At 39.8% G+C, this 14,914-nt stretch overlaps 1 protein-coding gene across 1 annotated transcript in view; it reads right to left on the bottom strand.

Moving 5' to 3' along the window:
• The window catches only part of DNAH11 (dynein axonemal heavy chain 11), a 350,658-nt gene that overhangs the window by 123,231 nt on the left and 212,513 nt on the right, over window positions 1-14,914 (bottom strand). The window contains exons 57-59 of the mRNA XM_043872240.1: window positions 12,420-12,566; window positions 4,522-4,635; window positions 433-576 (exon numbers count right to left, since the gene is read on the bottom strand). Coding sequence (XP_043728175.1) covers window positions 433-576; window positions 4,522-4,635; window positions 12,420-12,566 — 405 coding nt within the window. The remainder of the gene's footprint in view (window positions 1-432; window positions 577-4,521; window positions 4,636-12,419; window positions 12,567-14,914) is intronic.

Genomic DNA, 14,914 nt, shown 5'->3' with positions numbered 1-14,914 from the left:
AAACAAAAGTTCTAGGTCCAGAGGACGCACAGCAGATGACTCTCAGCAAATCTGAAGATGATTTCTTTTGAATAGTTAGGGATTTTATAGCTGCTTCTTTCTCCTCAAACTGTATGTACTTTAAGAAAATTTATTTTACTGAAGTATAGTTGGTTCACAATGTTGGGTTAATTTCTGATGTAGAGCACAGAGATTCAATTATACATATATAGAGAATATATATATACACACAGACATACACATTCTTTTCATATGGTCTATCAGAGGATATTGAATATAGTTCCCTGTGCTATACAACAGGACCCTGTTGTTTATCCATTCTGCATAAAATAGTTTGCATCTGCTAATCCCAAATTCCCAGTCCCTGCTGACAATATAACCACAGAACTGAACACAGAAATCATCAGAATTTTCACGCTGCCAGGCTGATACCTTTCCCATGAAGACTCTAGCTGCTTTCCAACTCCGGTCTTTCGGCACTCTGCCCCGGGGAGCCAGAAGGACCATCACAGCCGCAGTAACGTTGGTAACTGCATTTGGAGGGTTGGGAAAGGCTTTCAGCTCAGTGAGATTGACCTGAAGGAAAGCACACACACTCTCAAGACAGGGCGCTCTGCTCTCTCAAGACCGCTGTTGGGTCATTAAGCTGGTCTTCAGTGGCTAGTCTTTTCCACCCGCTCCTTTTCATACCGGTCTCGGTTTGGCAGTTTTTGCAGCCCTCCCAGAGATCCCACTGTGGGACACCAGTAGGTCCAGGTCTTTCTGGCACTCTTCTGATACTTTGGAAACATCACTGCCTTTTTGGGTTCCAAGTAAATTTATCTTCCTGATGTACCAGTCCTGCAGAATCTTGCACACTGAGGCCACAGAATTTCATAAACGTATAGGTTTTAGGGTATTTAAGGGTTCATCCAACCTATGTAGTATATTTGTCTTTGAATCAGGCCTTCCAGAAACAGGGAATTCCCTGGTGGTGCAGTGGTAAAGAATCTGCCTGCCAATTCAAGAGACACGGGTTTGATCCCTGGGTAGGGAAGATACCCTGGAGAACGAAATGGCAACCCACTCCAGTATTCTTGCCTGGAGAATCCCATGGACAGAATAGCCTGGTGGGCTATAGTCCACGGGGTCACAGTCAGACACAACTTAGCGACTAAATAACAGCAATAACTCAGAAACAGAGTCCCTTAGTTCAGAGCCTTTTAGTTTTGTTTTTTCTGCTTTATATGCACAAGAAACATCTTCTATTACACTATAATGACTCAACCAGGAAGATGCCCACAGAGGCTGAACCTCCTTTCTACATTCCTCCTTAGTCTCTGAAGGTCAGAATCTTAATTTACTCAAGAGATGGTATTAATGTAATACGTTACAAGTACCAGGAAAATACTTTGGAGTAAGAATTAATATCTGTAAGAAGTATATGTAGGTTCACAATACTTGCTTTTTGTGTGTGTTTTTTTTTAAGGATTTTCTATGAAATTTCCTGAATAGTATTATATACTCTTACCTATAAAATCTCATCAAATGTTGAACCTGATTCTCCTCTATTACCATAAATTGCCTTTTCATTTGGGAAATGACTGCAAAGAACAGAAAGGGTGTGAAAACAAGAGTAAAAGCAAAAAACATAAAGTATGCTAAGGCTAACTGAGTGATGCTTTCTAAGGCCCACTTGACTTCACATTCCAGGATGTCTGGCTCTAGGTGAGTGATCACACCATTGTGATTATCTGGGTGGTGAAGATCTTTTTTGTACAGTTCTTCTGTGTATTCTTGCCACCTCTTCTTAATATCTTCTGCTTCTGTTAGGTCCATACAATTTCTGTCCTTTATCGAGCCCATCTCTGCATGAAATGTTCCCTTGGTATCTCTAATTTTCTTGAAGAGATCTCTAGTCTTTCCCATTCTGTTGTTTTCCTCTATTTCTTTGCATTGAATGCTGAGGAAGGCTTTCTTATCTCTCCTTGATATTCTTTGGAACTCTGCATTCCGATGGGAATATCTTTCCTTTTCTCCTTTGCTTTTCACTTCTCTTCTTTCACAGCTATTTGTAAGGCCTCCTCAGACAGCCATTTTGCTTTTTTTCATTTCTTTTCCATGGGTATGGTCTTAATCCCTATCTCCTGTACAATGTCATGAACCACTGTTCATAGTTCATCAGGCACTCTATCAGATCTAGTCCCTTTAATCTATTTCTCACTTCCACTGTATAATAAGGGATTTGATTTAGGTCATACCTGAATGGTCTAGTGGTTTTCCCTACTTTCTTCAATTTAAGTCTGAATTTGGCAATAAGGAGTTCATGATCTGAGCCACAGTCAGCTCCCGGTCTTGTTTTTGCTGACTGTACAGAGCTTCTCCATCTTTGGCTGCAAAGAATATAATCAATCTGATTTCAGTGTTGACCCTGTGTAGAGTCTTCTCTTGTGTTGTTGGAAGAGGGTGTTTGCTATGACCATTGCATTCTCTTGGCTAAACTCTATTAGCCTTTGCCCTGCTTCATTCTGTACTCCAAGGCCAAATGTGCCTGTTTCAACATTCAGAAAACGAAGATCATGGCATCTGGTCCTATCACTTCATGGGAAATAGATGGGGAAACAGTGCAAACAGTGTCAGACTTTATTTTTTGGGCTCCAAAATCACTGCAGATGGTGAGCACAGCCATGAAATTAAAAGACGCTTACTCCTTGGAAGGAAAGTTCTGATCAACCTGGACAGCATATTTAAAAGTAGAGACATTACTTTGCCAACAAAGGTGCATCTAGTCAAGGCTATGGTTTTTCCATTAGTCGTGTATGGATGTGAGAGTTGGATGGTGAAGAAAGCTGAGCGCCAAAGAATTGATGCTTTTGAACTGTGGTGTTGGAGAAGACTCTTGAGAGTTCCTTGGGCTGCAAGAAGATCCAACCAGTCCATCCTAAAGGAGATCAGTCCTGGGTGTTCATTGGAAGGACTGATGCTGAAGCTGAAACTCCAATACTTTGGCTACCTCACGCGAAGAGTTGACTCATTGGAAAAGACCCTAATGCTGGGAAGGATTGGGGGCTGGAGGAGAAGGGGACGACAGAGGATGAGATGGCTGAATGGCATCACCGACGTGATGGACATAGGTTTGGGTGGACTCCGGGAGTTTGTGATGGACAGGGAGGCCTGGCGTGCTGCGATTCATGGGGTGGCAAAGAGTCAGACACGACTGAGCAACTGAACTGAACTGAATGCTAACTGAGAGCTTAGTAACCAAAATCCTTTCATCATTTATAAATATATTGAGCTTTATATTTAAGTGATATTAATTTATTTTGACTGAGTAAATAATAATATATTCAGAGAAAAAGCTGCCAATATAAAGCACAAAGAACAAAATAAACATTCTAGAGCTCAGAAAGAGGGAAGTATAAAATTTCATTACTCAGAGATAATTAGTTACTTTTATCTTTTTTCCAACTTTTCCTATGTATAAGCATGTCCTTATTAAAAAACGTCATAACATATGCTATTTTATACTATGCCTTTTTCATTTAATAGATCATGAACATTTTTTCACATTGCTAGCTTGGATTTAACAATTATCATTTTAATGGTAGCAGGTTATTTGAACGCAGAATAATCAATCTTCCATCACAGTATACTTATGTTCTTTTAAACTGTTTAACTTTATGGTAATGCTAAAAGGAACATCCATGAAGATAATAACTCTCTGTTCACAGTCAAAATTATTTTCCTCAAAAGAATACTGAGAGAAACAAATGGAATATTTCTTTGAAGAGCAGTGGAAGTCTGGATCCTTTCCTCTTTGAAAGTGAATCCAAGACCCTCAGCCTAGTAATGCCCTGGGAATCTCCCCAGAGGCCTAGCAGAACTGAAAGAAGACCAGCTGCCAGTTTTTTAAAATAACATTGCCCATAATTCCATCTCTCTTTACACAGTCCTTCTGATCACCACAGTTTATTTTCTCTTATGGGAATTTGAATGCTCAATGAGATTTTGCTAATAACGTGAAGCTAGGGAAAATGGTGTCGGTCAAAACTAGGTATCTTTGCTTCCAGGTTTTTCTACTTTACCTGAGGGTCTCTCATTAATACTACTTTTATAAGATATTCATAAAAGGAAATATCCAGAGGATATAAAGAACCCCCCACTTACTTCTTAAAGCAACAGAGGAAATAAAGAATCTTCCACTTGGTTTTTAAAGCAACACATAATATGAACCACTGGATTTGGGCCAAATCTAAGTGCTAACAATAGAGTTGCCTTTTATGACAGCATAAACTGCATGGCATTGGAAGTATTCAAAGGAGACTACGTGCTGAGGCCAAGGAGGACAGACTTTGGGATGGGAAAGGCAGCTCAACTATAATGATGACCTCAATGATGTCTTTAAATAGTTGTTTCAACTGTAACATTTTATGGGACTTTCTTTTTTTTTGATTGCATGGATTTCACTATCAATTCAGTTATTGAAACTCTAATAACCTTCAAATATTCTGAGGAAGCCCTGAGCCCAGGAATCGTTCTTACCCTGTTGAGTGTATTGAGGGCAGCTGTCGCAGCCACCAGCGCGGGCTCAGCTTTCAGTAAGTCTGCCTCACACTCCCTCTGTTTCTGGGACACTTCAGTCTGAATGGCCGTCACCTAATCAAAGAGGAAAAGCACACAAACCTATTATCGTCTCAGATATCTCTCTTGAAAAATGCAAGCTGCCTCAGAGACACTGTTGAATAATTTGCCTATATTTTGAACAGATGAGGATTTTGTCACAAAGACTAATTTCTCTTCAGGCATATGGTATACACAAAGCTTTGCATATGCACAAAACATACAACACAAATCTCAACACAAATGGACTCAAACATCAAAATGCTCCAAGCAGGGCTTTGACTGTTTTAAGCAATTCCTTTGTTTTTCAGTTTTCTTTTTCGGCAAGTCCTGGACAAGTGAAAATCTAAGCTGACTCAGTAAACTAGATCACAAAATACTTTTGCCAAAATTCTCTTAATTTTTGCTTATCTTTACCTTACCTACATTATCTAATTACTTATACTTACATTATCTAAAAGCCATGTTAATTATTCTTCAAGAATAAATGTAAAGGGGCTTTCCTGGTGGTCCAGTGGTTAAGAATCTGCCTGCCAGTGCAGGGCACACGAGTTCGATCCCTGATCCAGGAAGATCCCACATGCTGCAGGGTAACTAAGCCCATGAGCCACAACTACTGAAGTCCACAAGCCTAGAGCCTGTGCTCTGCAACAAGAGAAGCCACTGCAATGAGAAGCCCATGCGCTGCAACTAGAGAGTAGCCCCTGCTAGCCAAACTAGAGAAAGCCGGAGCACAGCAAGAAAGACCCAGCACAGTAAAAAAGCAAAAATAAACAAATGAAATTGAAAAAAAAAGAATGAATGTGAAGCTGTTTTGCTCAACTGACTAAAAGATATTATTCACTCTGTGCATTTTGTTTTCCTACTCTGTGCATGTTTATCAGTACAAAGAAATTTTATGAAGACTAATTATATACTAGGTTGGTGCAAAAGTAATTGTGGTTTTTGCATTGTTGAAATTTGCCATTTGGTATTGAAAACATTCTTATGTTATATATCATTTTAATGTGCATTTTTCACTTTGCTTTTTGGCTAATGACTTATTACTTGCTGTTTATATTTATTTTAGACTAGGGAAATGATGTTAGACAAAAAGCAAGTTCCAGCGATTTTCTTATTTGAGTTCAAAATGGGTCGTAAAGCAGTGGAGACAATTGGCAACATCAACAATGCATTTGGCCAGGAACTGCTAACGAACATACACTGCATTGGTTGTTCAAGAAATTTTGCAAAGGATATGAGAGTCTGGAAGATGAAGAGTGCAGTGGCTGGCCAACTGAAAGGATCACTGAAGCTGAACCTCTTACAACTATACAAGAAGTTGCTGAAGAACTCAGTGTCAACCCTTTTAAGGTCACTCAGCATTTGAAGCAAATTGGAAAGGTGAAAAAGATCAATAAGTGAGTGCCTCATGAGCTGACTGAAAAAAAAGATCATCCTTTTGTTCAAGTGTCATTTTCTCTTATTCTACGCAACAACAATAAAGCATTTGTCTATTGGATTGTGACATGCGATGAAGAGTGGATTTTATGACAACCAGTGATGACCAGTTCAGTGGTTGGACTGAGAAGAAGTTCCGAAGCATTTCCCAAAGCCAAACTGGCACCGAAAAAAGGTCATGGTCACTGTTAGATTGTCTACTGCCTGTCTGATCCACTACAGCTTTCTGAATGCCGGTGAAACCATTACACTGAGGAGTATGCTCAGCAAACAATGAGATGCACCAAAAGCTTCAATGCCTGCACCTGGCGCTGGTCAGCAGGAAGGGCCCAGTTCTTCTCCACAACAACGCCCGGCCACATCACACAGCCAATGTTTCAGAAGCTGAATGAACTGGGCTATCAAGTTTTGCTTCATCTGCCATATTCACCTGACCTCTCGCTAACCGACTACCACTTCTTCAAGTTAACTCAATAACTTTTTGTAGGGAAAACTCTTCCACAACCAGCAAGAGGCCAAAAATGCTTTCCAAGAGTTTGTTGAATCCTGAAGCATGGATTTTTATGCTATAGGAATAAACAAACTTATTTCTCACTGGCAAAAACGTGACTGTAATGGTTCTTATTTTGACTAATAAAGCTGTATTTGAGCCTAGCTACAATGATTTAAAATTCACAGTCTGAAACCAAAATTACGTTTGCACCAACCTAATAATATGGATATGGGGAAGCCATGTTGGTAAACTTGAACAAGGTCAAAATGAGGACTTTAGGAGTTTTGATCCTTCTCCCTTTAGAACACAGAACTTGAACGTCTAGGAAGAGTAAAATTCTTGTCCTCAGCAGAAATGTGGAGTTTCAAAGCTATGGCTGCCGGGCACCAGGATCCAGTCACCATGGGGGATGGTTGCTGTGGTAATGGGGACTGTGAATCATCATGTGTGAACAAAAGTGCATTTCTTCAGATGTGTTTGGAATGAACAGGTTCATCTACACCATAAAATTAAACACTGCTCACAACAAATTGCTTTGTCTACCACAGCTTTATTAGCAATAATTACCCTTCTCCTGATTAACCATTATTTTGCTGTGTACTGCACCTCTTATGAACGTAATTGGTTCAGGCTAGATATGTGACCTCTGGCCAATACGTATGGTTACTATTAACATCTGTAGAGAAACTCTGCATGCTTACTGAGAACTGCTCCCAAACCGCAATCCTTCCAGGAATGACCATGAAAACTCCAAGCATACTACATTTTCAATGTGTTAGAGAATACTGCTATAGAAAAAACAGAGGCTGTATTTGAGTGAGTTACTACATCAGGTTTATTTACTTTGCTTAAGGATATAATGAATCTATACATGCTCCTTGTGACCATTTATAATAGTATCTTTTTAAACTGGATGTGGGATCATAGATTTTTAATACTTAGAAGAAACCCTAGTGAGTATTTCTCCTAAATGCTATTTCAACAAGACTAGGGTCATACATACTACTCTCTCTTCCTTTACTATTAATGGAGTATCATCCCTTTGGGTAATTTGATAAACAGGGCAATTTAAAACATTTAACAACTAAACCCCACAAATGCAAATGAAAAAAATACTCCAGGTTGGTCAGCTTACTTCTCATCCCCAATCCCTCTCACCCTAAGTGCAGCCTTACTGGAGCTGTGAAACTGCTGTGTATCATGGTGACTTGGGAAGCCTGACTGTGCACTTTTTCTCTGCCTCCCTCCCACAAGGCTCCGGGGGACTGGTTAATGAGGCCCAACCTGGGGAAGGTGGAAGAGCTGCAGGGAAACTTAGAGTCTGTGCTTTCTCTTCACCAACGTCTATTAAAACATATTTGAAGACAGCCCCATTCTGGGGAACACCAGACTCCTCCTGCCCTCTACTTGTCAAAAGCTCCTTGCAGATGGCTCATGAAACTTAGTGGTGATCACAACGAGAGGATAAAGTCACAATAATTGATTGTTATGGGCTGAACTGTGTCCATTCAAAATTCTCAGGTTGAAGCCTTAAACCCAGGACCTCTGAATGTCACTGTGTTACAGAGCGGGACTTTAAAAATGGTTAAATTAAACTAAGCCTGTTAGGGCGAGGCTTAATCTGATCTGACTAGTGTCTTTGTAAGAGGAGGAAATCTAGTCACACAAGAATCAGCAAGGGTATGTGAACTGAGGAAAAACACGTGAGGACAAGTGAGAAGGCGGCCATCTGCAAACCCAGTGGAGAGAGGCCTTGGGAGAAACCAAACCCCCAACTTGACCTTGGACTTCCAGACTCCAGAACCTGAGAAAATAAATCTCTACTGTTTAAGCCAGTTCTAAGCAATAGGTAGAAAAGGACATGTAAAAACAGACTGGTTCAAAATTGGGAAAGGAGTACATCAAGGCTGTATATTGTTACCCTGCTTATTTAACTTATATGCAGAGTACATCATGCAAAATGCTGGGCTAGATGAAGCACAAGCTGGAATCAAGATTGCTGGGAAAATATCAATAACCTCAGATATGCTGATGACACTATCCTTTTGGCAGAAAGTGAAGAGGAATTAAAGAGCCTCCTGAGAAGGTGAAAGAGGAGAGTGAAAAAGTTGGCTTAAAACTCAACACTCAGAAAACTAAGATCATGGGATCCAGTGCCATCACTTCATGGCAAATAGATGGGGAAACAATGGAAACAGTGAGAGACTTTATTTTTGTGGGCTCCAAAATCACTGTGTACGGTGACTGCAGCCATGGAATTAAAAGGAGCCACTTGCTCCTTGAAAGAAAAACTATGACAAACCTAGACAGTGTATTAAAAAGCAGAGACATTACTTTGCCAACAAAGGTCCATCTAGTCAAAGCTATGGTTTTTCCAGTAGTCATATATAGATGTGAGAGTTGGACCATAAAGGCGGCTGAGTGTTGAAGAATTGATGCTTTTGAACATTGGTGTTGAAGAAGATTCCTGAGAGCCCCTTGGACTGCAAGGAGATCAAACCAGCCAATCCTAAAGGAAATCAATTCTGAATATTCATTGGAAGGACTGATGCTGAAGTTGAAGCTTCAACACTGTGGCCACCTGACGCAAAGAGCGGAATCACTGGAAAGGACCCTGATGCTGGGAAAGACTGAAGGCAGGGGGAGAAGCTGATGACAGAGGACAAGATGGTTGGATGGCATCACCGACTCAACAGACATGAGTTTGAGCAAGCTCTGGGAGATGGTGATGGTGAAAGACAGGGAAGCCTGGCGTGCTGCATATCATGGGGTCACAAAGAGTCTGACACGACTGAGCAACTGAACAACACTGTTTAAGCCTCCTAGTCTGTGATATTTTGTTATGGCAGCTCCAGTTAACAAATATATGACTCTCACTTACCTTCAGACTATAAGAAATTCCTGATGGTCCTCCAAAATTCAATCCCATCCATCTTTAGAAAACAGACATTAAAAACATGAAGACCACTCAAAATGAGGGAGAATGTTTACCTTTTGAAGAGATTATATCAGCTCTGCAATATGGAAAGTATTTTCACTCATTTATACTCAACAAAGAGGGCAATTTGAAAGGGATCAGAGGATTCTTAGAACCTGGAGCTGATACATCAAAGATGGAAGATCTAATTGTCAGAAGCTTAATGGTGCTTCTGTTACTTGAAGTCACTGTTAGCAACACCTGTGATTTGACTAATCCTTGATGATCTCACACATTTGAAGCAACAATTTCAACTGGCTTCTCTATATGGATTGTCAAGATGTACAGAAAGACAGTCTCCCAACTCCAATATTTGTTAAGCCATATTAAATGTTGCAATGTACTTTTGTTACTTTTAAGGTACTTCTTATGTATTAAACCTTGAGACTTCAATTTCATAGAATCAGAGAGTCCATATACACCCCTTTATAAGAAGCACATAGAATCTAGTATGTTGTTGTGCATATGACCAATGTGAGCTCATGGCATATATCTGATTAATACCTTGACTCTACATAACTTAATTACAAATAGAACTTTCTTCCATAATCAATTTAAAATAGTTTTTTCCACTATTGCATCTATTTGACTTTCATCATAGCCCTTATCATTAACATAAAATATCTTGTCTATCAACTTGTCACTCATCTCCTATCTTTCCCATTACAATGTAAGCAACATGCAGGCACCTTGCCTGTTATATACCTTTAAGAGCCTAGAAAAGTGCCAGGCCCCCCCAAAAAAATTGGTGCTCAGACAATATTTGTTATTTATAATTAAATTGAGCCTCATGAATAATATGAAAATATTTTAAAGTATTCTTATCTTTTGTTATGGATTAGATATTAAAATAATAGCATGTATCTTTTCCATGTCTGAAGAATTTCATGAGACAACCTGTCAGATGAGTTCTAATTTGCTAAAACATTTCCCCCTCTTTGTGAGGACAATTTTGCCTTAGAAATTCACGTACAGAAATGTAAAAAGACCTCCACAGTACTTGTTATAATTTAAGATCTGTAAAAATGGATTTTGGCTTCCCAGGTGGTACTAGTGATAAAGAATATGCCCACCAATGCAGGAGACATAAGGGAGGCGGGTTTGATACCTGGGTCTGCAAAATCTCCTGGAGGGGGGCATGAGTTATGAAATAGTAACTACTGGAACATCACATGTTTGTTAATGTCTGAAAAATATCCCCTGGGTGAAATTAGCTTATGATCATCACACCATGTGTGATACCCAGTTACTTTAAATATAAAAATATACCTTTAAAGATATCCTCCACTTAAAAAAAAAAAAAAAAAGATATCCTCCACTTATCTGAAACTCAATGGAAATATTTATTACCAGAATTAGGAACTATATGCTTATTGGCCGTGCCAAACATGCCTTACCTTTAACTTCAAAAATAAGTTTTTTTAAAAAATATTTAACGTTTTGATTTTCTATACACTTTTCAAGTCTTTAGTGTGCAAGTTAAAGGCAGACATGCTGAATGCACATTAGAACAAAAGGAAAACAATTCATCTGTCTATGAATGAATGGTAACATCGCTGGAAAAACTCAAATATTTTCTGCTATCATTAATGCAGAATAATAGCATAATGGCAACAGAATCACTGGCTTTATGAGTATTCATAATTCATATCTTGTATTAACTAAGCCTTGATTATAGGGCTTCCCTGGTAGCTCAGCTGGTAAAGAATCCTCCTGCAAAGCAGGAGATCCTGATTTGATTCCTGGGTCAGGAAGATTTACTGGAGAAGCGATAGGCTACCCACTCCAGTTTTCTTGGGGTTCCCTGGTGGCTCAGCTGGTAAAGAATCCGCCTACAATATGGGAGACCTGGGTTTGATGCCTGGGTTGAGTAGATACCCTGGAGAAGGAAAAGGTTACCCACTCCAGTATTCTGGCCTGGAGAATTCTATAGTCTATATAGTCCATGGGGTTGCAAAGAGTCAGAAAGCCTTGATTCTAATCTTTTGTTTAAAATAGAACTTGTATACATATACATTCATTCAGCTTTTTTTTTTTTTTTTTTTTTTTTTTTTTTTTTATTTTTTTAAATTTTTTTATTAGTTGGAGGCTAATTACTTCACAACATTTCAGTGGGTTTTGTCATACATTGATATGAATCATTCAGCTTTTAAAAGATATTTACTAATCATTCTGTTTGCTTTTTACTAATTGCTAATTATTCTGTTTGCTATTTACTAAACATTTCGTAATCATTCTGTTTCTCTTGGGAAGTGAGATATACAAAAATGAAATACCTTCTACTTGCTGCTGAAGTTTCAGTAAGAGAAGATGACAAAATAAGTTATATTTATTTCAGAATTACTGGAAACCTAAGTACAAAGAAAGCCAATCTATATAATCTTAAAAGTAATTGTTTCCAACAATAAAACATAATACAGAATGCCATGGCCTCCATGGACTCAAAAAGGACAAATTTAGCTTGGGATATAATAATAACCTTAAGTTGTATTATTAAAATGCAAAATTCGAAAACCATCTTGCAGAGTGACGGAATGGGCTTTGTTAACAATTGAGTTGTTCAATTTGCCTAAAAACTGAAAACCTTTAGAAACCTCTGCGGTGACTTCATGACCTTTACTGTATTACAAATAGGCCTGATGTTCAAAATCCACATCCATTATATGCTTGAATGAGCTCAGTATTTATTGTTCTTTTGTGTCATTAAAAGAGCTAAAAGGGTGGGAAAATGCATAATGTAAAGAAAGGTCAAGTGGTAATCATGGTGTGAAATGCTGTTACATGTGTAACTATCATAATTCTTTAGATTTTACGCTCCCTGGAGGGGAAGTTGTTCAAAATTGTTCACCTACAAAGGTTTATTTTGTGCTAAATATAGCTCCGCACTCCAAAGGGAGGAATTAGCCTGACCTTTCGCTCCTCGGCGTCGGCGATGGCCTTTTCCCTGCTCAGCTTCTCTGTCTGAAGCCCGATCTTCGCGATCAGAGCTTCAGCATCTTGATTTCTCAGCTGTAACTCGGCTTCTTGAGAGGCAAGTCTGGCTTTCAGCTCTCCCACCTAAAGGAAAAGTCATGACTCTGTGTCAACAGCAGCAAATATCAGATATAGCTTATTATTTTAAGTGAATTCAGGGATGCCTAACAATTTCTAACTTGCATCTGTTTCTTTCCTGATTCGACTTTAATTCCATGTGCAAAAATGCAGCCTCCCCCCCCCCCTTTTTTTTTTAGAAAACACAGGAATCAACAGAGTAAGTTTTCCATGGTTTTGTGGAAAATGTCATTAATTTATGTCAGCACCAACTAGACATTTATCTTCTCAACTCAGTCTGTACAGTCAAGGAAGCACCCCCAGCCATCCCCACCTGAGCACGTGTCACAAGAGCACCCTGCTTTTCTGGTCCTGTGGGGTACAAATATTACTGTTTTTTTTTTAATCATAAAAAAGAATAATCACACCCATTTATTTTGATTCCATTGCTAAAAGCACTTCAGGGGTTTCATCATGTGAGCAACATTCCACTGCTATATGCAAGGACCCTTACAACCTCTTCTTCAACACCAGTTATTTACACTCTGCCTTAGAGGTATGGCTGATACTGTGACCGCTACCTGTGTTATTAGAGTTTAAGCTAAGACTGATTTTTTAGCCTCTCTATGAACTCAGGCTCGTGCCACACAGTGACGTTTGCTTCTCTCTCCTTTTCAGCCAAGTGAAACTAGTCACATGGCACTAGTCACTAATCAAAAGCATCATCCAAGAGATTAAAGGAAAATAATTTCAAGCACTGATTTCGGTCTGTAAGGAAGCTGTTAGGTCTGAAATGTCCAAAGCCACTCAAACCCCGGAGGCAAGGTCTTACTGATGAAGAGAAGTGACTAGGGCTCTCCATATGACCTATGCTAAATCTGCAGAGGGCATACATGGCTATCAAGGGGCTTAGGGCTTTATCGCAATGCATGAAGAGCACTACGGGTCGGGCGTACTTCAGCCGGCATGGCTATCTGGCTCTGTGGGCTGCTGCCACATGAAGACCTCTTGCCCTGCACACAACCTGATCTTACACTATCAGGCTTTTCAGCTATTCACAGAAGACACTATGCTCCCTCTCCATAATCAAATGATTTTTAAAACTCTTAAGGTGTATAGAATCCACCTGCAATGTGGGAGACTTGGGTTCGATCCCTGAGTTGGGAAGATTCCCTGGAGAAGGGACGGGCAACCACTCCGGTATTCTTGCCTGGAGAATTCCATGGACAAAGGAGCTTGGCAGGCTACAGTCTATGGGGTCGCAAAGAGTCAGATACGACTAAGCAACTAACACTAAAGTGCTATTAAATATTCAAACCACTCTTCTGATGTTAAGAGCATGACATACACAAACACCTGATGGAAAGGAATCTTTAATAGTCCTTCCATTAAGACCTTGTGTATCTTCTCAGACTTTCTGCCTGTTGCTTCTAGCTGAGGGGGAATAAGGGGGCTCCACACAGTCATGAACTTGGTAGTCACCATTAATCACTGGTCCCTTTCTTTCTTCCTCTCCTCAACCCCCAAATTATAAACACACAACTGAGATGACTGTTAGGAAACCACAGATTCTTTCCTTTTCTTTTTCTCTATGACTGAGATGCTGCCATCACTGAGAAGAACCAGGAGGCTACTCCCCATGCTTTTATCTCTGTTACTAGGGAAATAAACTCTCTGAGTGCAGCACCAGCCCCACTCAGTACTGCAGTTCAGCTTAGCCAATACTGTTACATTTCCTGGGGCAAACTCAACAGGCTCCTCAACATTCAGTGGGACATTAAATGCTCTGGGACCCAGATCTCCTTCACCTTTAGCTTCATAGGACTCCTAGCAAAGTCTTTACTAGGGAAAAGGGTCTTGATTCAAGTGAGGTGGAATTAGAGAGGAGGAGAGAGAGAAGACAAATGAAAGAGAAAGGCAGCAAAAAAGTAAGATAAAATGTATATAAAAAGGGAGACCAAAGCAAGACATTGTTTAAAGGGACAGAAAGATGCACAAATAAAAATACATTCTTTGGGAGTTTTCTGGCAACTATTATTTGCATTGGGTGTCCCAGGTGGCTCGGGGGTAAAGAACCTGACTACTAAGGCAGGAGGTGCATGTTCAATCCCTGGGTCGGGAAGATCCAGGAATTCTTACCTGGAGAATCCCTTGGACAAAGGAGCCTGGCAAGCTACTGCCCATAGGGTCACAAAAGTCGGACATGACTGAGTGCACCCACATACATACACACTCTTTGCATCACTCAGTCTTGGAAACTGTCCTGGGAACCTCTCACTCCGGTTTCTCTTTCCCAATCATGGTCCATTTACTCACTGTTCAGAAATGATCACAATGTGTCACTGAAGAGCCATTCCTTGGTGTATGAAACGAAG

Source organism: Cervus elaphus, chromosome 18 (assembly GCF_910594005.1).
Source record: "Cervus elaphus chromosome 18, mCerEla1.1, whole genome shotgun sequence".
NCBI lineage: Eukaryota > Metazoa > Chordata > Mammalia > Artiodactyla > Cervidae > Cervus > Cervus elaphus.
Note: the sequence above shows the minus strand (reverse complement) of the source record. Positions and strands in the feature narration are given on the sequence as shown.